Source organism: Hypomesus transpacificus, chromosome 13 (genome assembly GCF_021917145.1).
Source record: "Hypomesus transpacificus isolate Combined female chromosome 13, fHypTra1, whole genome shotgun sequence".
NCBI classification, from domain to species: domain Eukaryota; kingdom Metazoa; phylum Chordata; class Actinopteri; order Osmeriformes; family Osmeridae; genus Hypomesus; species Hypomesus transpacificus.
In genome coordinates this window covers 4,549,212-4,576,190 of record NC_061072.1, presented here as the reverse complement: position 1 = coordinate 4,576,190, position 26,979 = coordinate 4,549,212, and the positions used below count along the sequence as shown (strand labels likewise).

The following is a 26,979-nucleotide window of genomic DNA, read 5'->3' as shown; positions in this document are numbered from 1 at the left end:
GACATTCGTTATTTTTCAGGAAGATTCTGTCCGAACTGGCCCTTTCCTCACTAGCAAGCAGCGCCAGAGTACTGGGTCATCATCTACTGTAGTAGCCTGTAGGGGGGTGGGGGGGGGGGGGGACCATTTGTATGAAATTACGTAAGACAATAACATTAGTCATTTGAGTAAGTCAAAATTTGTAATTTTAATACAAATTCAATACTTCAATACAAGTGCTCTGATTTTCTGTTGATGATTCACAGCATGAAATAATCTGGTCGGCTCAGCAGCGGTTGTTTTATCACCCATTATTGTTGTGTTCAGAGCAAAAAATGATGTTAAGAAGAGTGCCCGGCAGAACTAGCATTATCCTTGTGCCGTTCTGTAGCTGCATGCCACTCTAAAGCCCCTTTCCCCCTACTACTCACGTCTATATCAATGTAACAGAGCTTACAGAAGGCATGATATTGATCTTTGCTGCTTTTAGTGGCAAAGTGGAGTTCTGAACTCCACATAGGTTTGAAGGAGGTCTTTCTTTTTGGCACTGAAGCCCACGTGAGTGGTAAATTGCGACGGTGGGCAGGAAGGGTCAAAAAGGAGGACAAAGGGGCGAAAAGGAGGACATGCAACAGTGGTCCGGACAAAGGGATGGAAAACCGTCTGGTCAGCCTACCTACATGGCTAAGCCAACAATGTCACCAAGGTGTATGATGTAGAACATTTCTCCAGAATTAGGCCCCTCGCCCATCCAGAGTTTAAAAGAGATCATATAGTTGTGGAGGCAGGAGCTGACACCCATAGAGAAGGTGTAAGAAGAGGTGCTGACTGTAAGATCAGTCAAGGAAGGAACCCACACCCCACCAATCATAAAAAGTGGGGGCTTCTTGTAAAAAGAAATAGGTTGGTGTAGTGGTGTGTGTCCGAAGGACTGGGCAAAAAGTGTGTGTACTTCAGAGAACACGTTTCTCCCTGGGCATTGTGGGAAGGTGGGGACAATGCCCTGGCCTGCTGCAGAGCCGGGGGGAGAGGGCTTATTTTGGGATGTAGTGTATCAGCGGCCCCCTGGGGGTGGCGTCACACATGTCAAGTATCCAAGACAGCTCTCTCTCTCTCTCTCTCTCTCTCTCTCTCTCTCTCTCTCTCTCTCTCTCTCTCTCTCTCTCTCTCTCTCTCTCACACACACACACACACTTGTGCCCTCTCTCACCCTACTCAGCCCCCCCTGCCTTCTCGACACAGCATTCCTCTTTGAGCAGAAGGGGATCAGCCCCCCCGCCCCCTTTTTCAGGTCCCGGGAGTCTGAGGACTCACATAAGGGGGAAGGCCAAACACATGCACACCCACACACTCTCTCTCGCTTTTGATAAGTGTCTTGTGCTCAGAGCAGTGAGTGTGTGGAGATGGTGGCTGAGGAGGTGGTATTGTCCCTGTCTGGAGGGCCCCCCTGGGGATTCAGACTTCAGGGGGGAGCGGAGCACCACAGACCTCTACAGGTGGCAAAGGTACGTCTGTGTGTGAGCGTGGATGTGTTGGAGATGAAGGAGATGAAGGTAACAGTACATGAGGGCAAGAAAACGAAATGTCTATGGTTGAAGGAAAGGCAGGAAGAACAGTTGTTGGTTGTTGTGTCCTACTTCTTGGTGTGGTGGTCACATACTGTAATTCTGTCATTCATGATTGAACTCTAACTGAAGGATGCTTCATAAGTAATTCCACTGTATGTTTTTGTTTAAACTATAATAGTTCAAATTGAATCTTAGAAGTACTTAGTTGTCAGATGGAACATTATTAAATACCTTGCACTCAATGCTGTAGAATCACAGTGTGTGTATGTACTGTGTGTGTGTGTATGTATCTGTGTGTGTGTGTGGTAGGGAAATGTCTTTGTTTGCTCTCACAGTATGACTGTGTAACATGATAAGTCGACTGTAAGAGCACAAGGATTTGTAGCATTTGTAGTGGTCAGTGTTTGTGCAAACTGGAGTGTGCGTGTGTGTTCACATTCCATGACAGCAAAATATAGTTGTCTAATGAGAAAAGCTGCTCTTGAAAACCAGGCTCTAACCTGACACTGTTTGATAAAGATGTTTATGTTCGATTGACATGACATTCAAGTCCTCTAAACAAACATGAGCAGGATCAAGAGAGTGTGTCTGGACCCAATATGGCCTCAGTGTCTATTTCTAGACAAGGTCACCTTAGGGAAAGTTTGATCTATCTTTTCTTGAGTGCATGTGGGCATGTATGTGTTAGTGTGAGTGTGTGTGTGAATGTGTGTGTGTGATGTGTGTGAGTGTGTGAGTGTGTGTGTGTGTGTGAGTGTGTACGTGAGTGTGTGTGTGTGTGTGGTGTGTGTGTGTGTGTGTGAGTGTTTGTGTGGTGTGTGTGTGTGTGTGAGAGAGTGAGTGTGTGTGTGTGTGTGTGGTGTGTGTGTGTGAGTGTGTGTGTGTGTGTGGTGTGTGTGTGTCAGTGTGTATGTGAGTGCGTGTGTATGAGTGTGTGTGGTGTGTGTGTGTGTGAGTGTGTATGTGTGTGAGTGTGTGTGGTGTGTGTGTGTGTGAGTGTGTATGTGTGTGAGTGTGTATGTGTGTGTGTGGTGTGTGTGTGTGAGTGTGTGTGGTGTGTGTGTGTGTGTGGTGTGTGTGTGTCAGTGTGTATGTGAGTGCGTGTGTGTGAGTGTGTGTGGTGTGTGTGAGTGTGTATGTGTGTGTGTGTGTGTGTGTGTGTGGTGTGTGTGTGTGTGTGTGTGTGTGGTGTGTGTGTGTGTGTGTGTGTGGTGTGTGTGTGTGTGTGTGGTGTGTGTGTGTGTGTGTGGTGTGTGTGTGTGTGAGTGTGTACGTGAGTGTGTGTGTGTGTGTGGTGTGTGTGTGTGTGAGTGTGTGTGTGGTGTGTGTGTGTGTGTGAGAGAGTGAGTGTGTGTGTGTGTGTGGTGTGTGTGTGTGAGTGTGTGTGTGTGTGTGGTGTGTGTGTGTCAGTGTGTATGTGAGTGCGTGTGTATGAGTGTGTGTGGTGTGTGTGTGTGTGAGTGTGTATGTGTGTGAGTGTGTGTGGTGTGTGTGTGTGTGAGTGTGTATGTGTGTGAGTGTGTATGTGTGTGTGTGGTGTGTGTGTGTGTGAGTGTGTGTGGTGTGTGTGTGTGTGTGGTGTGTGTGTGTCAGTGTGTATGTGAGTGCGTGTGTGTGAGTGTGTGTGGTGTGTGTGAGTGTGTATGTGTGTGTGTGTGTGTGGTGTGTGTGTGTGTGTGTGTGTGTGGTGTGTGTGTGTGTGTGTGTGGTGTGTGTGTGTGTGTGTGGTGTGTGTGTGTGTGTGTGGTGTGTGTGTGTGTGAGTGTGTGTGGTGTGTGTGTGTGTGTGTGTGTGTGTGTGGTGTGTGTGTGTGTGTGTGTGTGTGAGTGTGTGTGTGTGTGTGTGTGGTGTGTGTGTGTGGTGTGAGTGTGTGTGTGTGTGTGAGAGAGTGAGTGTGTGTGTGTGTGTGTGTATAGAGTTCATACATGCCTTAGATAAGCCCAGCAGGGCAGGATGATCAGAATAGCTCATTTAAGAGGAGCTGGATCTGGACATGGAAAAGAGACTTCATGCAAACACACACGTACACACACACACACACGCATACACACACACACACACACACACTGGTATTGAGCTCTCTCCTCCTTTTTTATAACCTGTCTGTCATGAACTCCTATGAACATTTCTTTAGCCTTTTCTGGGGAGTTCCAACCTTCCGTTCTCTCTCCAGTCCACTCTGTCTAGGAATGTGACTGATTTTCCTGTTTTATTTTGGGTGAGCAGGGAACACATGGTGAATGACAAGCATGTCCCCAAGCCCGGGTGTGAGGGGTGATGGGGGTGAGGGGTGAAGGATGTGTGGTGTGTGGGGTGAGGGAATGAGAGACAGCTGTTCTGGAGTCTGTCTCTCATGATACTCCCACAGTTGGTTGCTGTGTGTGTACGTGTCATTGTGTTTCTATCTATGTGTGTGTGTGTGTGTGTGTATGAGTGTCAACGTGTGGGTGTCCATTTGTGTGTGTGTGTGTGTCAGTGAGTGTGTGTGTCTGTGTAGGTGTGTTTTTGTCCGCGTCATAGGACTGTAGCCAAAATTTAACCAGACAGTTGAAGAACAGACATGAAGACTAAATTGGTTGTCTTCTCAGATTCTTCACATTCAGAAATCTGTGCTGCTAGCAGAGGCTAACCTGCTAGCAGACGCTAACCTGCTAGCTGGACAGAATAGATGGGATGCTTCAGAGGCTAACCTGCTGCAGAGGCTAACCTGCTAGACAGACAGAAATGTTTTCCCAGAGTTAGTGCAGCACATGAAATGGGCAGGGGGGGAGGTGTGTGTATGTGTGTGTGTATGTTCATGGAGTGTGTGTGTTCATGTATGTGTGTAGGTGTGTATGTGTGTGTTTGTGTGTGCAGGAGTGTGTGTACGTCTGTGTACACACACACCCACCATGTGGTCGGTTGTCTGCAGGTGCGCAGGCGCAGTAAGGCATGCAGAGCTGGTCTGAAGGAGGAGGATGAGCTGGTGGCCATAGATGAGTGTGTGTGTGCTGAGTTCAGCCACGCCCAGGCTATGAGCCTCATCGACTCCCACAGAACCAGCCTTAACCTGCGGGTGAAGAGGTGAGCGTGTGGGCACGGTCACTCAAACACACACACACACACACACACAAAAGACAGATGTGTGCATTTTCCCAAAATACATATTACAGACATACTCAAATTGATACTCATACTGCTGTGAATGGACCCATGGATTTTTCAGTTGTAAATGTATATGACTATAATTTGTTGATCTCAGCCTCTTTCTCAACCACCTCTTTTTCTCCATCTCTCTACTCCCATCCTCTGTCCATCTCTCTACTCCTTTCTCTCTCTATCTCTCTCCTCCCTCTCCATCTCTCTACTCCCATCCTCTGTCCATCCCTCTACCCCTTTCTCTCTCTATCTCTCTCCTCCCTCTCCATCTCTCTACTCCCATCCTCTCTGTCCATCTCTCTACTCCTTTCTCTCTCTATCTTTCTCCTCCCCGTCCCCGTCCCCTATCTCCATCTCTCTCTCCCCTCTCCCTCTCTATCTCTCTTCTCCCTCCTCTCTCTCCATATCTCTACTCCCCCCTCTCTCTCCATGTCTCTACTCCCTCCCCTCTCTCTCCATCTCTCTCCCCCCTCCTCTCGTTCTCTCCATCTCTCTATAGAGCTGCCTCTGGGTTTCCCTCTGTGCCTCAGTGTGGTGGCTCCCCTTCTCCCCGCTCCTCTAACAGGGTCCTGTCTCCCCCGCTGGCCCCCCTATCCTCCGGCCGGCCCTCCCTCCTCTCCCCCACTGGAGGCCCAGGGTGTCTCACCTCCCCCCCCGACAGCGAAGCCTACTACGGAGAGACCGACAGCGATGCCGACACACACACGCACACGCACCGCCGCCAGCGGCGCACCCCCCCCCACGCGCGCTCACCTGGGCGCCATGACAACCAGCAGGAGGAGGAGACCTCGGAGATGAGCGGGTACAGAATGAGGATGTGAACAGCTGTGTCATCTTCACTACTTTCTGGTTTTCTGACGTGGTTTTCTCTCCCCTCCGTCCCTGGCCTCCCCCAGGTACGAGAGCGCCCCAGACGGAAGCCTGCAGGCCCAGTGGGACCCAGGCTCAGAGCCGGCCAGCCCCCACACTGGAGTGCCTCGGAGGGAGGTGGTCTACCAGCCCACCTTGACTGACTGGACACCCCCTTACCAGCCCCCCACACACACCCTGTCACAACTTCAGGATCCGGCAGAGATGGTGGGGGGAGTGGAGGGGGAGGGAGAGGGTGACAGCGGCTTCCAGGAGGTAGGAGGGTGTGTGGGGCTATCATGTCCACCCCTGGTATCTCCCCAGCGTGCCAAAGAGGCTATGACAATGAGGTCCTGTGGACGGCTGGTTCCCATGGTGGGGCCCCAACAGAACCCCCTCAGTGATGAGCTGTCAACCACGTACAAGGAAAAGGCACGGCAAGCCAGTAAGTAAATCCTGCTGAAATACTGTTACACTCTACACTATACCCTACCTACCACTGCATCCAACAAGTCAACCACAGCCTGTACTGTCGGTGTCCACAGCTAACCCAGAGTGATAAGCCCATCCAGTCTCCCATGTACAGGATTAACTAAAAATACAGATTAGTCATGAATCAGGAAATCCATCTCCCAGGCTGTGGAATGAGAGCAGAGAGACAGCTGGTGTGTCTGAATGACTGGACGTCTGTCAGTAATGTGGAACGGGGTACGTCTCCATCTAGTGGCGTTGTGCTGTACCTACAGCCTCCCTCAGCCCTCGCTCCTTGTGGTTGGGGGACTGGCTGGACCCAAGATTAAACTGCAGGGGAAGCAGCTCTTCATAAGTGCTGCTTCTTGATCAGGACTAGATGTACAAGGTCCTGTAGTAGCTTCAGACAGACGTGGCAGACATTGTTCATGTTTCTGGATAGAGGACCGACTATAGACTACAGGCTGCTAGCTGTTTGTTTTCCATATTGTTCCAGTGCATCGTGGGCAAGAAAGATATATTGCCTTTCTGTTTGACATTTCAAAGTAAAAAAAACAAGGGATGAAAATATTGGTGTTTTATCGTCGTCATAATCATATTCGAGGAATCTGTGTGTGTGTGTGTGTGTGGGGCTAGATTATCTTGCAGACTTGCCACTGTGTGAAGTTGAAATGTGGCAGATGTATGGCTTGGGAACCAAGAATATGCAGTGAAAATGGGTGAAGTTGTTTGGATGCAACAAATATATCCAAGTAATTTGATTGGATAGGAGGCATTCTACAAGTGCCGCTAAATGGCGATAACAGCTCTTGGTCTTGTAATGTAAAGTGCCTCCAGGTGTGCTCAAAGACATCAGCTGTCCAGGACAATTTTGCGAAGAGCAAAAATGAGCTAATGCTGTTACGCAAATAGTATGGTTCAACAGTCTTATTTCACTGGTGTATGATAAATTGAAACATGCAAATTAATGTTAATTATAGAAAGTAGTCGACCTCTATGGAGGTTTTAAGAGCTAAAACTAAATGTATAAATCTTATTAATAAATAATTGAATTTTTAAATTAATTAATAATTGTAATTTAATGCTTGGTTTGTAATTTAATGCTTAGATGACATAGTTTATTTCCATAATTAAATAAATGACAAATTAAATGAGAAATTAGATATTTAAATGTTAAATATATTTGTGTACTTATTTATTTATGTGCATATTGATATATTTACATTGATATATTTGTAGTATGTAGTATTTGTTAATTTGTATTTTTTTTAATTTATTCACACAATTTTTTTTTTATACTTTCATTTATCCATAGTGTAACTTGCTGTAGCAAAATAAATCTGTCAACTTCATCAATCAAGTCAGGGGGGAGGGGTTTAAAGCTTTTGATTGGTGGTTAAACTTGAATCTGTTGCTTTTGCCTCTATGGCCCTACTTTAAGATGGCAGTGCCCGGAGCAGATCCAATGAAAGACGCTTTTCATGCTACAATGGTAGATCCAGCAAGTAACTTGCTGCAGCAAGTTACAGTATGGATACATTAAAGTATAAATAAATACATGTGTGAGTAAATGATTTAGTAAATACATAAATATACAAATGAATGCATACATTTACAAATGTTTAAATATATAAATGTGTAAATAAATACATGAACAAATACATTTAAGATTTACATTAAACGTTTAGTGTCTCATAAATGTTATTGTTTTTATTCATGGTGTAAAAAACATTACATTATATAAATAATAATTAATTTAAACAGTTGATTGCATACATATATAATTGCTGCGTTTCCTGATAAAGATGGATATTGACTGTTAAAAGCATTTTCTACGAGCAAAATAACGAACGATCGTTATTTCTTACGTATTTGCCAAACATCCTCTTAACAAGAACTTTCGTCCGTGTTTCTTAAGATCTACTTAATAATAATAGTTAACTTAACTTTAAATTTAAACTTACATTTATGCATTTAGCAGACACTTTTATCCAAAGCGACTTCCAAGAGAGAGCTTTACAAAAGAGCATAGGTCACTGATCATAACAACGAGGTAGTCCCAAACATTGCAAGCAGCCAAAACATGAACCATACATTGTGAAAAACTAAACAAGTGCCAAAGGGAAGACCCATAAAAGCATGCAGTTATACAAGTTTACAAATTAAAACAACATGTACCTATAGAAGAACAGTCAACAGTAAAAATATTTCACAGCGAGTACAAGAGTTCAAGAGTTAACTTTGTTATAACTAACCTACAAGAGCAACAAGTCTCTCAATAAGAGTCATTGTGATCCTGGAGGAAACTAATATCAGGTACAATCAAGCATTCCTCCTTGATTGTACAACGCCGTTGTACTCTCAAGGAGTCAGATGGCTGAGCGGTTAGGGAATCGGGCTAATAATCAGAAGGTCGCTGGTTCGATTTCTGACTGTGCCAAATGACGTTGTGTCCTTGGGCAAGGCACTTCACCCTACTTGTCTCGGGGGGATTGTCTCTGTACTTACTGTAAGTCGCTCTGGATAAGAGCATCTGCTAAATGACTAAATGTAAATATACTCTTTATTAACTTTATTTATATGGCACATATCATACAAGAAATGCATCTCAAGGTGCTTAAGGTGCTTAAGACACTTCCCGGATGCGGAAGTGTAATTGTTCTGTCGCAACTTCAAGACTTTTGTTCAATAAACTTTAAGCAAAATAATTGAGTATTCACGGTACGCAAGAATTATTATTTACTGTTGGTACAGAAAATGTACATAAACTATATCATAATGATTATGATCTCATTTATATCGTAGGTGGTTAAAATAGTTCACATGTTATGCACATAGTGTAGCAAGTGCCATGAATTTACAATCAGTTTGATGCATTTATGACATGCTTATGTAATTCGCAGACCATTTGATTAGGCATTTTCATATTTTTTTCATTTCGCGTCCATGTAGCCTTTTTATGGGGGGTCGGTATACTGAGTCTCTTTGCTAAAGATGCACTTAAATCTACAACTGATCTGGAGCCCTCCTTAATCTACGAGCATTTTCAAGAACCTCTTTATGGAACGCAAAGGCCAGCATGCTATCTCTGACACCACTAATGCCAACATCTGCACTACTTGTTTTCAGTGCCGGTCCTAGCACATTTGGTGCCCAAGGCAAGGTTTACCTACACCGCCCCCCCACCCCCCTTCCAACCGGGGCGAGAGCCCCCTCCAATTCTCAACCACAACACGGACATTTGACGTGACACGTTTGGCGCCCTCTGCTGGTAGTGTGTTCATAACTCAAGGACAGCAGGAGGGTTCATTTAAATAGATGCACTTGGGAAGTTGCCGCCCCCCTCTTCATGCCGCCCTAAGCGGCTGCCTATGTCGCCTACAGGAAGGACCGGCACTGCTTGTTTTCTCCAGGGACACCAAAAGGTCTGCCCATGATCTAGTGCAGTTGCTTTGGTCTGAGGATAACCACGCCTCTCTCATTTGCATGTAGGATTGGAAAGCACAGAAATAAATGTGGCAATAGGAAATAAAAGTCCCATAAAATGATTAAATGTGGCATTAGGAAAAAAAGCCCCATGAAATAATTGAATATGGTGTTAGGAAGTAAAGTCCCATGAAATGAATAAATGCTGTCTTTTGAAAAACGTCATTTTGAAATAAGTACATTTATTTAGGTAAATGGATTTAGCTATACATTTATATGATGCTATATTTAAATATTTATTGCCATCTTTTTCAAGGTTTATTTCATAGCCATATTTATTTAATTATGTATTTACCTATTTATTTATTTAATTTTGAATCAAACAGCGTTCCATACCTCTTTAGCTACGATGGCTTTGTGAAACGGCTCGTAAAACTAAGATCCATCGTACGATGGATTCTACAATACATTTTGGCTTTCGATGCTTTTGGCAACTAAAGAAATATGGAAATGTACAGAAAAATAACCTCCCTAATTAGACCATCTAGCAGCCAGTCAGTCAAAGTGTACTGGCCAGTTGTGTTAATGATGTGGGATTTCGAGACTCTATTTAGAGAATGAGGTTACACATTTGGCATGTCTGAGCGACTGAGAAAAAATAAATGAACTGGCGATAAACTAAATAATGGGTGAAAGTGTGTTATATTTATACTTTATAGTTCAAAATCAAGAAAGCAAGGAGTGAAAGTATTGGTGTGTGGGGAAGTGAACCAACTCAAAGAGGCCAAGGCTGTGTGGTATTTCCTCCTTCACATCCCCCCATGTCTTTGCCCCAGACTGACTATTTATAATCATGGAAGCTGCATTCTCACACAGCTTACACAGACAGGCAAACATTACTCTTCTCACAGATTGACACAGCTGTGTGTGTGTGTTTTACTGTGCTTATGGCACTGTAAGTTTACCGTATACAGTGCAATGCCAGCAGTGCCTTCAGACAGACATGTCAGGCCCTAGGTCATATCTCTGGACAGAGGACAGAAGGACAGTAAAGACAGGTTCCAGGTCACATCTCTGCAGGGTTTGTTGAGGGTCTGGGTGGAGGGGAGGGGGGCTGGGTGGAGGTTTGTTGGAAGGGCTGGGTGGAGGGGGGCTGGGTGAGGGGAGCTGGGTGAGGGGGGCTGGGTGAGGGTTTGTTGGGGGGGGCTGGGTGAGGGTTTGTTGGGGGGGCTGGGTGGAAGGGAGGGGGCTGGGTGAGGGTTTGTTGGGGGGACTGGGTAGTGTGAGGTGTTAACAGCGAAAAATGACGGATCAGCAAAGAGTAATGACCATGTCGTTCTCTATGACCCCCAAACCTGTGTCACACACACATAGACAACCGTACACTCACACACACACACATATAACCACACATTCACAGACACTCACCACCGCACACAAACATACACACATAACGCATTCAAACCCCCTCATTGCCACACTGTCTATCCATTTGTGGGGTCTCCCTGTCCTCCACCCATGGATATACACAAGGCCCGTGTGCGTAGCTCTGTGTGTGTGGTCAGCCTGGACAGGTGTGTGATGTTTGTCATTCAGACAGGAATAGTGTGGTGACATCATGGGTGGGTTTGGTCTCTGGTGAGAGACAAAGGTCCTTCCATGGGCGGGGCCTGGAGGCCAGTACAACCAGCCAGCCAGATCACTGTGCTCCAAGGAGTCTTTCCACTCTCTCCACCTGTGTGTGTGTGTGTGTGTGTGTAGCACAGAAGGTCAGTGAACACACACCCACATACGCAAAATGAGGAGCCTCACTTCTCCACCTGGGACGGAGCTTCATGGACACACCATCACATCCATCGTCTACGCTGGTAAGGCACACATACAGACACACACAACGTCACTTAGGTGCCAACACTTAACGTCCAGGCGTTCAAGAAAGGCTCGAGGGAGGTTTGGGCAAGTTGTAGCCTTGTGTGTTGTAATGATAAATTGCATCAGTTACTGTAGCTGTGCAATAGATTGGACCCTGACAGTCCATACTGACCCTAAAAAGCATGTAAACATTTGATTTAGCGTTGTTCTGTCTGTGTTACTGGTGTGTGTTTATGGTGTGTGTTGCTGGTGTGTTGCTGGTGTGTGTTGCTGGTGTATGTTGCTGGTGTGTGTTGCTGGTGTGTATCGCTGGTGAGTGTTGCTGGTGTGTGTTGCTGGTGTGTGTTGCTGGTGTATGTTGCTGGTGTGTGTTGCTGGTGTGTGTTGCTGGTGTATGTTGCTGGTGTGTGTTGCTGGTGTGTGTGGCTGGTGTATGTTGCTGGTGTGTGTTACTGGTGTGTGTTGGCCACAGTGGAGCTGACCGGTGTGTGGTCTAGTGGAGCTGACCGTTGTGTGGTCTAGTGGAGCAGACCGTTGTGTGGCCCAGTGGAGCTGACCGGTGTGTGGTCTAGTGGAGCTTACCGTTGTGTGGTCTAGTGGAGCTGACCGTTGTTTGGCCCAGTGGAGGGAACAGTAGAGAAGCAGGAAACAGACCCTCTGGACCTGGTTCCTTCCTCTCCCACATGCGTTTACTCACTGTTGTTGCCTTCATCAATGAATTGTTTTAATCAGTGGAACAGATACTGGACGTCTAAGAGAGAGGGAGCTGGATGGAGACGGGGTTTTGTTGTGTGTGTGTGGGTGTGTTTGTGTGTGGTGTCTTGTATTTAAGTCCTCAGTCATGCTGAAGGTATTTTTGCGAGGCTATTTATGAGGGCTGAGGTGGATCTCTACTGAAAGGTTTACCTCGATTAAGCCATGTACAGGACTAACTATGACCTCACTCTCTCTGTCGCTGTCACACACACACACCCTGTGGCAACCTTTTTGGGGTGTGTGACTCAACACTGAGGAGCTCTGCTATGGGCTGAAAACGAGTCCAAAAGTAGGACGATCCACCAATGTCAAATGTGTTCAGCAAATGTAAAACTTGTTCCACAAATGTAAATTGCTTTCCACAAATGTAAATTGCTTTCCACAAATGTAAATCAAGATCCACAAATGTGATTAACTGTCAACAAACTATCAAATTTTGATGTTTTTTTCTAACTACATATTTGCAAGACATTTTCAAGGGGATTCTATCAAATTGGCGCCATAGAGCTTTGCAAATAGAGCCATAAAAAGATGAACTTAGATCATGTGACTTTTGGCACAGATTTGACGCTCAAAACGAGGCCAGAAGTAGCGATGTATAACGATCCACAAATGTAAATCACTTCCAAAAATTTTAATCAGTTTCCCCAAATGTAAAGGCAATTCCACAAATGTAGTAAATAGCAGTGTACACCCTTGATGTAGCAAAGTATGTTCTATGTGTTGTACCCGGACTGAAAGGGGTGACACAGGGAGTTGTAAGAGCGAAGCGCACCACTGTTTCGGAATCTTTAAAGTGGCATTGATTGCAGAACCCAATTTACCTTGTCACAAATGAATAACGACAGTTCAGTGGGTAAAATGGACATACAGTGAACCTCAAAGTCCATGGACACCTCTTTCCTATCTAAATCTCACAACTTGAAACTGCAGCTGTAAAACGATTTTTTGTGAAATCACAAATGTAGCATCACTTTTGTCACGCCCCAACATTTACATACAGACCAGCCCTCTGGTGTTCTGGCCCAGGATCTCAGACAGTCGTTTAGCTGCGCGCTGCTCTGTGTACTTCCACGGGAATTAAAAGGAAAAAGTTTGGAAGTTTTTAAAGGATATTGAAAATGGACCATCGTAAATGGCGTGTTCCAGGCTGTAAAGGGAATGCTGACACTTTTTAGAGTCTTCCTGACACCAAACACTCGACTGGGTGCGATGTTTGTCTATGAGATGATCCCTGGGACAGTTTTGAAAACCTGGGACCATGTAGAGCAGGATTTGCTATGAATCTGTTGCTGAAAGGAGGTGCTGTTCTGACCTTAAGTTCATCATAACTTCAAGCTGTAGTATGATGTTGTCGCTAACAGTTATTAGCGTATCCTGCCTGTATCTAGCATCGGTAGAATGTATGATGATTTCGTTAATTGGCAATGGGGATAACTTTATTTCATGGTCCTGACTGTTTCATTCAAACAAATAACCTGTGTTGTCATGTAAATCTAAAATTCAAGATGCATGTTTGTAAAGATCTATTTTTCAACAAGATAGCTAGAGGTAACTGAACTGAAGCTGAGTTGAATCACGATAATTTGTTTGCTAAGCTGTAGTTCTAACATTACCCACCTAAGTCGATCCATATTTGCTTTGACAACAGAAGTTCAAATGATATCTAGTCAATCTGTTGAAAACAATGTTGTGTCGACACAATAGATGTATTTGTACGTTTTTATTTCAAGTCTCCACCTTCGATGTTTCAATGAGTGCTGTTGGCCGTGTTGCGTCTTTGCTCCGCAGTTTCACTTGTTGTAAACCAACCAATCAGCGCGCAGCTCATCTATATATTCATGAGCATATCATGAAAGGAGAAAACCTAGCATTTCATTCTGGGGCTATTTCACAGGGTGCATCAGGGCTCATAGAACAGCACCCGGGACATTTACAGCCCAACCAATGTTACATACCCTATTCGGAGAACTTAAGGAACAGTGTGAAATACCCCCAAAAAACCTTATTCACTTGCTTCGCCACTTACGGTCTTCTTCTGACAACCGTCTGGTGGTCCCACCGCTCAAGACCGCCCCAACACAAGCTCTTCTCCTGCCTGGCCCCCCAGTGTTGGAATCAACTCCCCACCTCCATCAGAGACACTGACTGTCTCCCCACCTTCAAGAAAAGGCTCAAGACGCACTTGTTCCGGGAATACAACGGTACCTAGGAATGATTTGCTGGACATGATGTTAGTTTCTTCCAGGATCACAATGACTCTTACTTAGAGACTTGTTGCTCTTGTTGGTTAGCTGTAACTGATTTAAATTTCTTGTACTCAATGTGAAATATTTTTTACTGTTGCTTGCTTTTCTATAGGTACACTTGCACTTTTTTGAGGTTCATGTTGTTTAATTGTAACTTGTTTGAATACATGCTCTTATAGTTCTTCCCTTTGGCACTCGTTATTATTATTTTTTCACAATGTATTCTTCATGTTTGGCTACCAGCAATGTTTGGGGGTATCTCAGTGTTATGATCAGTGACCTATGCACTTTTGCAAAGCTCTCTCTTGGAAGTCACATTGGATAAAAGTGTCTGCTAAATGAACACATGTAAATTAATGTAAAGCATATTTAACACAATTTAAGACATGTAACTGGTCCAGATGAATGATTTGCTGTCTAGTTTTTCATAGTATAATTAGACCTACGCTGTTTCGTTAGGCCTATTCCAAAAATATCAAACGACGAAACCCGAGCGCATACATGCAAGTGATTGTAATCCATGCGCTCCAATGTTACACAGACGTTAAAGTCTTTCTGTGGTCTGTAGGTAGACGGGGAGGAGTGGGTTATGGAATCAGACCAACACAGCTACCAGCACGTCTGTCTCAGCTCTGGTAATTCAAGGTAATCTCTCTATGTGCAGCAGAGACACACATACCTGGTTTCCTTCTCTGCTGACTGCCATCCAGCAGGCCCCGCATTCACAGTCTAATGAATGTATAAATATTACAGAAATAACTTGTTAAAGGCTATGATTCAATAGTATTTTCTTTAACGGCAAAGCATCAGTGTAGATCTTCCCACCCAGATCTTCATCAGTTGTCAGAGGACGGCAGTTGATGCTTAAAAATAAGTTATTTAGGTGATGTGGGACACCTAAGCCCCAGTGGATTTGGCTCTTCCCCAAACTAATGAATGTCAGTGAAAACTAGGGACTGTCCCCACTCAGGCCCCGTTTACATGGAAGAAAAACGCATATATTTTCATGCGGTTTGGCCTTTCATTTACACGAAAACTGAGGTTTTATCACAGAAAACGATAATTTCTAAAAACTCCAGCCAAAGTGGAGATTTCTGAAAACTCAGTTTTTGTGTTTGCGTGTGCACTAGCTTAAACTGAGTTTTAGGTTCTCAAACCTCACAGTATGGGACTAAAAAAGCATCACGTCCTGTGAGCGTCCTGTTTATAGTAATAGGTGCATTCGACTTCATGCAGCGCCGGCGTCGCCTGCAGCCCGGCTGACTTGAAGCAGCCAATGGCTTTCTCAGCTTCAACGCAGCCGGCTGTCGGCACCGCCGGTGGTGCATGAAGTCGAACACAACTAGGTTAATGGGGTCATTTATTTGTGAATTGCGTTACATTAATGAATCACGAAATACATGTGTGCCGCCTACAGGTTTGGCATAGTTATGATGGCGCTCGGGGGCGTATATGCGGGTTAATGTAAACAGAAACATTTTTGAAAATGTACTTGTGTGTACAACGTTATTTTTGAAAACGGAGAGGCAGAAATATTTGTTTCTGTAAATACCCGGCTATGTGTAAACGTGGCCTCAGTCGACTAGTCGATTTTTTGGTCGATATGCTCTTGGTCGACTAAGATTTTTTTAGTGTGAGATCTGATTCCCGCTTGTGTCATCATTACTAAATTAACGAAATGTTCTACAGAAATTCTAGAATATATTATTTAAGACAAATAAATCAACTCTAAAATGATATAGTTTAAAAGAAAAGGTGTTACTGTTTTCCCTTGCGTTAATCTGCGCTTTGTTTTGTTTTCGTATTTTGCACACGGCACAAGCCCAATTGCAGAACTACAAACTCTGCCATAGCCAACTTTGTCGGTGTTATTAGTCAAAATGGCAAATACATCTGTGGTATGGCAGCATTTCATTAAAGTACATTTACATTTAAAGTACCGGGTGACTCGAAAAACGTTGAATGCAAACTCTGCCAACAACGGTTTATTTTTCATAGTTCGACCTCGAATATGATGTAGCCTACCACCTGAAAACGTAAGTTGGCCTAGCCCTACTTCCCTCATGTTAACGTGCTGGGTTGAAAAATGAATATGCCTATTATAAGAATCACATCCAAATCGAATGACATTATTTTCTCCGGCCAAGACAACAAAATATTTCTCTGTGCACCGTTCCCCCCGCGGCTTCTAAGTTCGCATGCTGCAAGTCAGTAGCGGCTGGTGAAAATAATTCTAGGTGGGGCTGTGAAATATTCAGTCAATTCGGTAACCATCTGTTACGGCCTCTCTCTCTCTCCTGCTATGTGGTACCTCTCAGGTGTGGTGCGTTTCCGGCTGCTGACGTGGGCGTGTCCATCAAGGCTCCTCGTTAGCCAATCAGGAGAGCTCCATACCCTTAAGAGTGTCAGTTTGTATGTTGGTGGAGGGAGGTGGCAAGGGCTTTGTTTGTTTGAGCCAGTTTTGGTATTGTGGAGAGCTGTGAAAGTTGTTCGTGCGTAGACCTACTGTGTTTGTAACCCTGGTCTGTGGAGTAGGGCTGAGTAAGATACCCTGGGGTTTACATACACCCGTAGGTAACTCGTTATATACACCAGGTTAGAAGCCAGCGGCTGTCACCGTGTCATGTAGCAGTGAGGTTAGTTGTAGGGATATAGAGAAGTGTAATGTGATACTGTGAGATACTTCGTGTAACGTGATACTGTGAGATACTTTGTGTAACGTGATACTGTGAGATACTAAGTGTAATGTGATATTGTGAGATACTTCGTGTAACGTGATACTGTGAGATACTTCGTGTAACGTGATACTGTGAGATACAAGTGTAATGTGATACTGTGAGATACAAGTGTAATGTGATATTGTGAGGACTGGAGGGGTAGGGAAGCTCAGGGACTCTGTGTTTATTTCTTTGATTTGGCAGACCGCTGGCACTGCCCTACTCCTAACCCTTTGCCTGTTGTCCTCCCTCCCTATTGTTTCTGAGTTTATGTACGAGCATGTGTACTTATTAAAACCGTGTAACACGGCATTCTTGGTTGTGGCAAACACTTTTATTGGCGCTACCCTCCCGCTGTCTTCACCACTGTGCGGCCTAGGGCAGTTGTTTGCTCCTCCTCTCTCGAGCCATTGGAGGGGGCGTAACACCATCCTAATACAATTGAACACAAACTGCATGATATGAGTTCTTTGTGAAATAGTAGGGGTGAATTCAGGTATATTGGGATTTTTTTGTAAGTTTATCTTATGAGGTAAAATTTGTCAAAGTTCCAAACATGACCCAATAAATGAGACATTTCTGAATTCCTCAAGGTATCCACATTATATAAGTGTAAAAAATAAGTCTTCATGATATTTTATGAATGCATGGCTCACTATTTTAGTGGAGTTGACAAAAAATAATTTTAAGCAACTTGTTTGGTAATTTGGGACAGTATGTTTGGTAATTTGGGACACAGACTCATGGGTGTAGATTAACGTATTGAACAATAATTAAACATAAAAAAAAAACATTTTAATGGATTTGTTAACCATACATATCTTTAAGGTTGTGCATTGTGTTATCTTCTGATTTGGTTATATTTAACATTATTACGTAAACAAGCATCAGATTTAGACTATTGACTAAGATAAATTAGGCCTTCAGCAGGAATACATTTTATTCATATTTTGTAGAATCAAATTATGTTTTCATAAATTCGACAGGCTACAATAATACACAAACAGCACACAAATTCATCAATATGCAGGAACTCACAAACATTAATAATGGATCATTTTCTTTCCAGAAAACGAACATTCATCTGTTCTATCTAGGCTACAAGACTATGAGAATAGGTCTAATTAAAACATTTCCAAACATTTATTTATCAACGCATAAAAGTGATCAACTGACACTTGTCCGGAAATGGTAGCCTAATCATTAGAAACCTGGCCATTAGGCTGGGCCAGAGACGTTGGGCCATTCTGTTCTCCTTCCACATGTTGAACTTGCCCTTTATTTTCCCCTGTTTGTTCACTCTCCCTTGCACTTCACTATCCCTTGGTCTGTCTGTATCTTTCCTGGGGGCCATTCTATTCCGCAAAATGAACAATTTGTAGTTTAGACAAAGTGCAGAAGAGTCTACACCTACATGCATTAACAGTAGGCTAGGTTTACTGCTTGATAGCTCACTTAATATGTGTCGTGACTACCACACAAGGCCTAAATATGCTTTTACTTCAATGTCTTAACAACATGGCCTTTATTATTACTAATTGTTCAGGATATTATTGACATAAAATAATCTGACCCAAATTACAAGGCCCACTACACACAGCTTTGACAGTTAGCAACCTTAGCCTCTAATTCCTTCTGCTAAAAATTGCCTAGGATACATCACTTAGGTTCTGTGTTGTTATAAATGTGACTTTTTCACTTTTAATCAGGTTATTTATGACTAAACTATTGACACATTTCATTTTATACCCTAAAAATGTTGTCCCAAATTACCTGAAACATGCTGTTCCAATTTACCACACCATGTTTGGTAATTTGGGACAGCAAGAAAAAGTTCAAATTAAATTAATATAAACATAATTTCACATTTTAATTTTTTTGTTTTAGTGCACTATTACATTACACATATTTGCTCCACATTGGTGTCCACATTAAATTAAGCTTATACATTTTACTGCCTTATATTAAAATCCACTTAAAGCACATGTCATTTTTCTCACCTCTTGACTTTGGGGTTCAACTTCCTGTTTAATGCTGAACACACCCCCCTGTGTGATGTCACCTCTGTTGTGTCATGTGACTTTAGTTATATGCCTCCTAAGCAATGTATTAGCACCCCTAACTTTACCATAGCCTTTTCAAGGCAGAAGTAAAATGCTTTTTCCTTATGCTGTCCCAAATTGCCTGATGTCCCAATATACCTGAATTGACCTAATTAAGTAATTAATGCACACAGCTATAGGCAAATGCCCACATTTGTGGACTTTAAATATCAAAAACACAACACAACTATTCCTGTCAAACTAAATATTAAGGATTTATAAATGAATTTAACACAATCAATTATCTTTGATAGAACGTGCCTGTTCTTATCCACTTCTTCGTTGTTTCTCCTCACCTCAATCCGGTGACCTTCGTCCAGTTGCATAGCGATTGTCTCTGCCTAGCATGGCTAGCTTGATTGTATTCTCAATGTGTGCCTTTGTGCACTTGTTTTGTTTTCTCAGATAAATGTTTAATGTCCTTAACTCTTGTAACAGTCCATGCTGTTTCTGTTCCGAATGTTATAAAAAGCAAGCACGGGAAGCAAAATAAGGCATTGACATGACTGCATCCAACTAGCCAGGCCTTTCTGTTGTAGCTTACCAATTGTGGGAGAAACCTCTGTGTATGATTTACCTCTACCTTTTTCACTCGCCTGTTGTGTAATTTAAATGTCAGGTTGGGCCAAACTCTTTTATTTTAATGTTCTCGGATTTCTCGAATCTCGTTCAAACGGATTTTGGAGAGGATATCTGACAGAATTTGAGAAATTAGAACGTCTGAATTCTGGTCCGGAGTCATTCATTTTCAATAACGTTAAGTAGGCATTGTTCGAACTAACTGAACAAAATGTTTAATTTGTAGTACATTGTAAGAGATACTAAATACCATCGGCATTCGGTTACAACAGGACTGGTGATACCAGGCGTATTGTTAGTAGGCTATTAGCGGCTGAATCTGCAATGTCCAGCAGCCGTTGAGTCAGATCGCGAAAATGTTTGTACGTTTTTTTTCAACAGTTTGTAAGATTTTTTCAAACAGTTTCAAATTTCGATTAGTCGATTTGCAAGCTTTTTATTCGAGTCTTGATCGACCAAAGAAAATCTTAGTCGGGGACAGCCCTACTGGTCACGGTTCGGTTCATACCGCGGTTCAGACATCACGGTTCAGACATCACGGTTCGGTACAAGTTTGGTACAATGAACAACAGAGGGAAAAGCGAAACAAACCAGGTTCCTCTATGAGTGAATACAGGCGCATTAAACATGTAAATTGCGTCAGTGATTTTTTTGGCCCTATTTGTATCTAAAGGCTGGTTAAGCACTGTAGGGAGGAGAAGTTGGACAGTTTTTTTTGTCTCATTCCAGTGATTGGCGCACCTGGGTGATATCGTCGTATAACTTTTTTTTGTTTCACATTTGTAGCACACGCTCTTATCAGAGAATGTCTAATATGGGGAGAACTGCCACTTTCAGGAAACTTCTGGGTTCTGAACTGGTTGCAGTTCCATCCTAGTTCCATATGAGAGCGCTAACGGTCTAGTGTAGAATGAATGGAGGTCTATGGAGCTCCATAGACATCTCAATGACGTCATACACATCACAACCAGAGATACTACTTTGTGGCAAGCTCTGGTCACTTCCTTTTTTCTCTCGAGGCATCGACAACACAGCTGACAGGTTAGGCTCTCCCTGTCAATACACATGCTAGAAAGAGTTTAGGCTTGCTAATGTTGTTGCTAAAGTTGCTAATGCTCTGACATCCTGGTTCCGCTTCGGATACCATCAAGCGGGATCTCTGGTCGTAGTCAGTCCTTCACTAACCAATTAGCATTCATTAGCAGAATGCTAGTGTGTTATGGGCAACAACGATTCGCCCTGTAAGAAATTGAAAGGACATAAGTACTCGTTCATTCAACTTTCGACCTATAATCCATGTTGAACATGCAAAAACTAAAATCTAATCTGAGATTTTTCAAAGACAATCAGGCGAAAAAGCCAAATTTAGCCGTTTAGCTCCATAGACTCCCATTCATTTTGCACTGGACCGCGATCACTCCCAGTGGAACTCTGGTGTAACTGCCACAAAATGTGGTATAATGGGGCTTAATAGTCTCCTTTAGACAAGCTCTGCTCTTATCCAGATGAGTTATATGCGTTAACACAGACATCACAACCTGCAGAAACTTTCCAACCCGTTTACCAACAAGAAAGGAACCAGGGGATTCAGTAAAGTAAAGGAAAAGGCTGCTTACAAATGGTTTTTTGGAGACGCAACCGGAATCTCCAGATTAGGAAACCCGAGGCTCTCTTAGCCAATAGAGCTGAGAGGAAGGAGAGGTGAAAAACACCTGCTGTCAACCTGTTTGAGCCGGCACTTTTCGTGTTTTCCACCTCTCCTTCCTGTTAAAAGACGGACAGTCCGTCTGTCCAATCAGGAGGGTCCGTCCTCTGCTAGATAGGCCCTACCTTTTCCGTCAGAAGTTAATGTCGTGCTTTATGATTTGTTGTTTTGTTTTCCTATTTGCCGTTGTGTTTTAATTGTACTATGAAAAAAAAGTGATTTAGCTGGACCAGTTACACGGACCCTTATCCTTCACATTTAGTGGTGCTACCACATCTTAAATGTGCTTAGCATTTGTCTTAAATTGTATTAAATATGCTTTACATTTTTGAAGCAAGTGAATAATTTAAAGACTCTGAGTCAGTCGTGCACTTCAGCCTAAAGACGCTCCTACAAATCCCTGTGTCACCCCTTTAACAGTCTGGGTACAGCACATATAATCTACATTGCTACGCCATGGGTGTACGCTGCGATTTACTATATTTGTGGAATTGCTTTTACATTTGTGGAACATGATTTACGTGTGGACACGTGCGTCAAATCGGCGTCAAATCTGCGTCAAAGTCACATGATCTAACTTCAGCTTTTTATGGCCCTATTTGCAAACCTTTATGGTGCCAATTTTATGGAATCCTCTTGAAAATGTCTTGCAAATATGTAGTTTGGAAAAAAACTCAAAGGCAAATCAAAATCTGATTGTTTGTGGACAATTAATCACATTTGTGGATCTTGATTTACATTTGTGGAAAACAATTTACAATTGCGAAACAAGTTTTACATTTACGGAATACGTTTTACATTTGTGCAACATGTTTTACATTTGTGGATCGTCCTACACACATTTGCAATACTTTTGGCCTTGTTTTGAGCCCACAATCTGCTCTTAAAACACTCTGTCGCCCACCCCAGCCTCATGTCTCTCCTGTGTAGCGGGGTTTCCTTGTGTTAAGATAGAAATACTTAATCTATAATAAAGTCTCGGGGCACCACCCTAATATTGGTTGTAGGACATTAAGGGATCTTGTGTTTAATATGTAATAATGAATTAATTTGTTGTAAGTGTATAGCCAATCTTACATTAGTGAACACGTACGTCAATATCTTGACAATTAATTTATTCAAGTAAGGTAAACAGATCATACGAACAAGTTAGATTATGGGTTTGATATGAGAGATTGGTTTCAATGAACAGAATGAAATGGTTTAACTTAACGAAAGACAGAAATTGTACAGTCAATGATTATATACTCACAGAGCTCTAAACAGAGCTCACGCCAATGCCATGTTGGGGAGGAAAGAGCGTAAGCCATAGTTGCGTTTGATCAGGGGTTGATCAATGAGGTTGAGGGCGGTTCGCGCCAAAGGTCCATTTAAAGAATCTGAAGTGAAAGCGGGTCATGTGACTGAGTCTGCAGGATCTCAGTCAAGTCATGTCAAATGAGCCCATGTTGTTGTTCAAGTTGGAGTCTAGTATTTCAGTTTGAGTGTTTCTTCTTCTTGTCCTCAGAGCTGCCGAGGGGGGACAGCGTGGTGGAGAAGCAGGTGAAGGAGGCCCGCTCCAAGTGTCGCTCCATCGCCTCCCTACTGACCCACGCCCCAGACCCCCACTCCAAAGGAGTGCTCATGTTCAAGAAAAGACGCCAGAGGGCCAAGAAATACACGCTCACCTGCTTTGGCCGTGCGGAGGGGGAGACAGGGGGGGAGACGGAGGGGGACACGGGGGGAGAGGAGGAGGAGGGCAGCTCGTTCCCCAGTGGCTCTGAGGTGGATGAAGAGGGCTTTTCTGGGGCCTACGACCCCACGTGGGACAGCGGCTATCTGGACCTGCTGGATAGGAGGAGCTCTGCATGCCCTTCCACCACACCCACCAATCACAGCCCAGGACTGGAGAACTCAGCCTATCACAACCCAGGACTGGAGAACTCAACCTATCAAAGTCCAGGACTAAATAACTCAACCTATCAAAGCCCAGGACAGAATAACTCAACCTATCACAGCCCAGGACAGAATAACTCAACCTATCACAGCTCAGGATTGGAGAACTCAACCTATCAAAGTCCAGGACTGAATAACTCAGCCTATCAAAGTTCAGGGCTGGATGATGGAAGCAAGAAGCAGCCTGTCAGGCCTAGCCTTGCCTCTAACCCCTCCCCTCTGTCCCCACCACCTGTGAGTCTGGCCAATGGGGTTCCTTTAGGCTTGAGCAGAGCCAGCATGGTCCTGATTCCACAACAGTCTGACCCTAACCCCAACCCTAACATGAACTTTAACTCCAACCCTGGGGGCGTCCTAAACCGGACTGCCCGACCTTTCGCCCCCGGCCTCCCCCCTCCTCGCACCCCTGCCACCCCTGTCTGTTTCCGTCCTCCCCAACCTGCGCCCCTCACCAAACCCAAACCCGTGTCCATGGTGACCAAGCCCACCTCTGCCGTATCCATGGTGACCATCCCAGCTCCCCGCTCTGCCTCAGGGCCAGAGGTGAGGAGAGCAGTGTCCAGCACTTCTCTGTATATCCCCCCTAGACCCAACGCCTCGGTCCTCTCCCCTCCTCCCCTCCTCTCCCCTCCCTCTCTGGCTCCTGCTTCTCTCCCTCCTGGAAGCCCCGCCCCCTTCTCTCCTCCCCCCTCTGTGCTGTCTCCTTCTCTCTGTCCTCCTCCTGTCTGTGTCTCTTCCACTGTCGTCTGTCACCCCTCCTCTCCTCCTTTAGTCCCTCCCGTCCCTGTGTCCTCCTCTTCTCCTCCTCTCTCCCCACAACACCAACCAGCTCCAGTCCAGTACCCCCAACATCCCCCTGCCCCAGTCCAGTACCCCCAACATCCCCCTGCTCCAGTCCAGTACCCCCAACATCCCCCTGCTCCAGTCCAGTACCCCCAACATCCCCCTGCTCCAGTCCAGTACCCCCAACATCCCCCAGCTCCAGTCCAGTACCCCCAACATCCCCCTGCCCCAGTCCAGTACTCCCAACATCCCCCAGCTCCAGTCCAGTACCCCCAACATCCCCCTGCCCCAGTCCAGTACTCCCAACATCCCCCAGCTCCAGTCCAGTACCCCCAACATCCCCCTGCCCCAGTCCAGTACCCCCAACATCCCCCTGCTCAAGTCCAGTACCCCCAACATCCCCCCACTCCAGTCCAGTACCCCCAGCCCTCTCCCCCAGGCCCGGCCCAGCTCCCTCCGCCTCCTATCTTCAATCCCTACATGTCGGCCCCCGGAGGCCCAGCCCCACCGGTTCATGTGACTAGTCCCACCCTGCCGACCAGCTCTGATTCGCTGGCGTCCCGCGAGCAGCGCATCTCCGTTCCCGCCTCTCGCACCGGGATCCTGCAGGACGCGCGTCGCCGCAGCAACAAGAAGCCCATGTTCAGCACGGTAGAGGAGAAGAAAGCTGTGTCCCCCAACCCGGCCCTGCTGTCGCTGCTGCAGAACCTGTCCCTGCAGCCAGAGGCCAGCCCAGAGGCCAACCCGGGGGCCGGGGGGCCGGGAGGCACGGCTATGGAGGCCGGGACGGAGTCTGGCCCCGAGGACGACTGGCTGAGGCTGGGGGCCGAGGCCTGCAACTTCCTGCAGGCTCAGAGGGGCGACAAGCCCCCCCCTGTGGCCCCCAAACCCCACGTCCAGCAGCAGCAAGTTCCCCAGCTGGGGGGGAAGGGGGGGCAGATGTTTGCTCGCAGGCAGAGCAGGATGGATCGCTTCATGGTGGAGCGCCCTCCCGGCACTCACCCCTCCCCTGCCAGCCCCCGGGAGCCCTCCCCCACACCCTCCCTGCCAGCCACCTGGAAATACTCCTCCAGCATCCGCGCCCCCCCACCCATCAACTACAACCCCCTCATGTCGCCCTCCTGCCCCACTCAGGCCCAGAAGCCCAAGGGAGGAGAGAAGAGGCCAGGGACAGGGCCCAAGAAAGGAGGCATCAAGGCTGTGGACATCATGAGCCACCAACCGTACCAGCTCAACTCCTCCCTGTTCAGCTATGGGGGCCCCCAGAAGCAGTCGGGGCCAGGGGGCGATCCCCGGGGGCCGATGAAGACGGCCCGTGTTCAGGAGGTCAGGCGCTTCTCCACGCCCCCTCCCTCCGGGCCTGTCCTCAAAATCATTGCGCCACGATCTGCAACAACACTGGGAGAGCCGTTTTGGCGTTCTGATGTGATTTCCCCTCCACTGACACCTGCTCCTGTCCCCTACCAGCCTTACCAGCCCCAGCATGTTAGCACCCCCTACCTGCCCCAGACCCAGTCTGCTAACACCCCCTACCAGCCCCAGACCCAGTCTGCTAGCACCCCCTACCAGCCCCAGCCTGCTAGCACCCCCTACCAGCCCCAGCCCCAGCCTGCTAGCACCCCCTACCAGCCCCAGGTCCACAGAGCCTCCTTGCATCTGTCTCCCCCTCCTCCCCCCACTGCCCCTCTTCCCCCTCTCCCCATCCTCTCCCCTGGCCGTGCTCCTAACCCCCTGCCCCCCCCAGCCCCCTACAGCTCCCCCTCATTCCCGTCCCAGGCTACCAGGCAGAGCAAGAGTGCCCCAGACCTCAGCCCCCTGTCCTTGGCCTGCGCTCGCCCCCCCTCCAGCACCGCCCTGCCAGCGTCGGTGCCTCGGCCCAGGTTCAGCACCTCCACCCTGGGTCTGCAGCCACACGTGTGGCGCCCTGGCTCCACCCTGTACTGAACAGATGCCGTGTAGAGGTGCCAGCTCTGCAGAGACAGGACACCGAAGATACTGTACATGGATACGAATCTTTCTTAAAGGGAGAATTCGAGAGATGGCGAGCTAAGGCACCGGAGCACTCAAATATACAGAATGTATTTGGGGAAGTTGGATTTCAAAGCCAGACAAAATGAATCACGTTTGTTGTCATAAAAAATCGTTTTGAGTCTGGCACAATTTGGAGTTTTTATCTTTTAAACACATGACAGCCCTGCTTTGCATCTTGATATGTTGAACCGTGTGAGCGTCAGTGAAGGATGAAACACAAGAAGGGAAAAAAGATACAAAATGGTTGAAAAAGACTTAACTGTACACTCAGATTTGATGATGATGATACTATGAAACATTTGACATTTTGAAGTGGATGACTAAAGCAAGTGTAAAAGACAAGCCAGAGAAAGAAAAGCGAAGAGAGGAAGGGAGGAGAGACAGATGTGGGAGAGCAGTCACCTGGGATCAAGGTGGACACTGTTGGAATCAGATGATGTGAATGAGTTCAAGACAGACTCAGTTTAAAATATAAAACAGTATGCTGCCCTGTTGTTTTATCTAGGTTCTGCCTTCTAGCATCTCCTGGTTTCCTGTGATAATGCTTTTAAAATACAACATTTTATGCTTGAACTTGTACCCATATTGTAAGCTTCTGTGTCTTGTCAGTGGTGGAAAGCCACACTGTGTTAGCGTTTGAGTTTAATTTTCTTTTTGTAGAATTTGTTACAGGACACACTGATGGGGTGGGGAGGGCTGTAGTTGGGGGGTGGGGGGGAGTTTAGAAGTCTGGTTGTTGATGTAAAAAACATATTTGTAATGTCTGTTTTTCTGTACCTGAACAGCACAACTAAATAAAAACAGACATGACTCAACTCT

At 45.5% G+C, this 26,979-nt stretch overlaps 1 protein-coding gene across 1 annotated transcript; it reads left to right on the top strand.

Moving 5' to 3' along the window:
• Window positions 1–1,302: 1,302 nt before the first annotated feature.
• LOC124475358 (synaptopodin 2-like protein) lies at window positions 1,303–26,975 on the top strand. The gene is made up of 6 exons (XM_047031897.1): window positions 1,303–1,484; window positions 4,459–4,610; window positions 5,185–5,487; window positions 5,582–5,979; window positions 22,919–23,946; window positions 24,556–26,975. The coding sequence occupies exons 1-6, from the start codon at window positions 1,383–1,385 to the stop codon at window positions 26,071–26,073; spliced, it is 3,501 nt and encodes a 1,166-aa protein (XP_046887853.1). The 5' UTR covers window positions 1,303–1,382; the 3' UTR covers window positions 26,074–26,975.
• The last annotated feature ends 4 nt before the right edge of the window (window positions 26,976–26,979 follow it).

What these genes read in the sequence shown, in the direction of transcription:
- LOC124475358 (XM_047031897.1), top strand. Translation starts at nt 1,383, where the DNA reads ATGGTGGCTGAGGAGGTGGTATTGTCCCTGTCTGGAGGGCCCCCCTGG. An exon ending in GACCTCTACAGGTGGCAAAG is followed by an intron (nt 1,485 to 4,458) that starts GTACGTCTGTGT and finishes GGTTGTCTGCAG; the next exon opens with GTGCGCAGGCGCAGTAAGGC. An exon ending in CCCCTAGACCCAACGCCTCG is followed by an intron (nt 23,947 to 24,555) that starts GTCCTCTCCCCT and finishes CAGTACCCCCAG; the next exon opens with CCCTCTCCCCCAGGCCCGGC.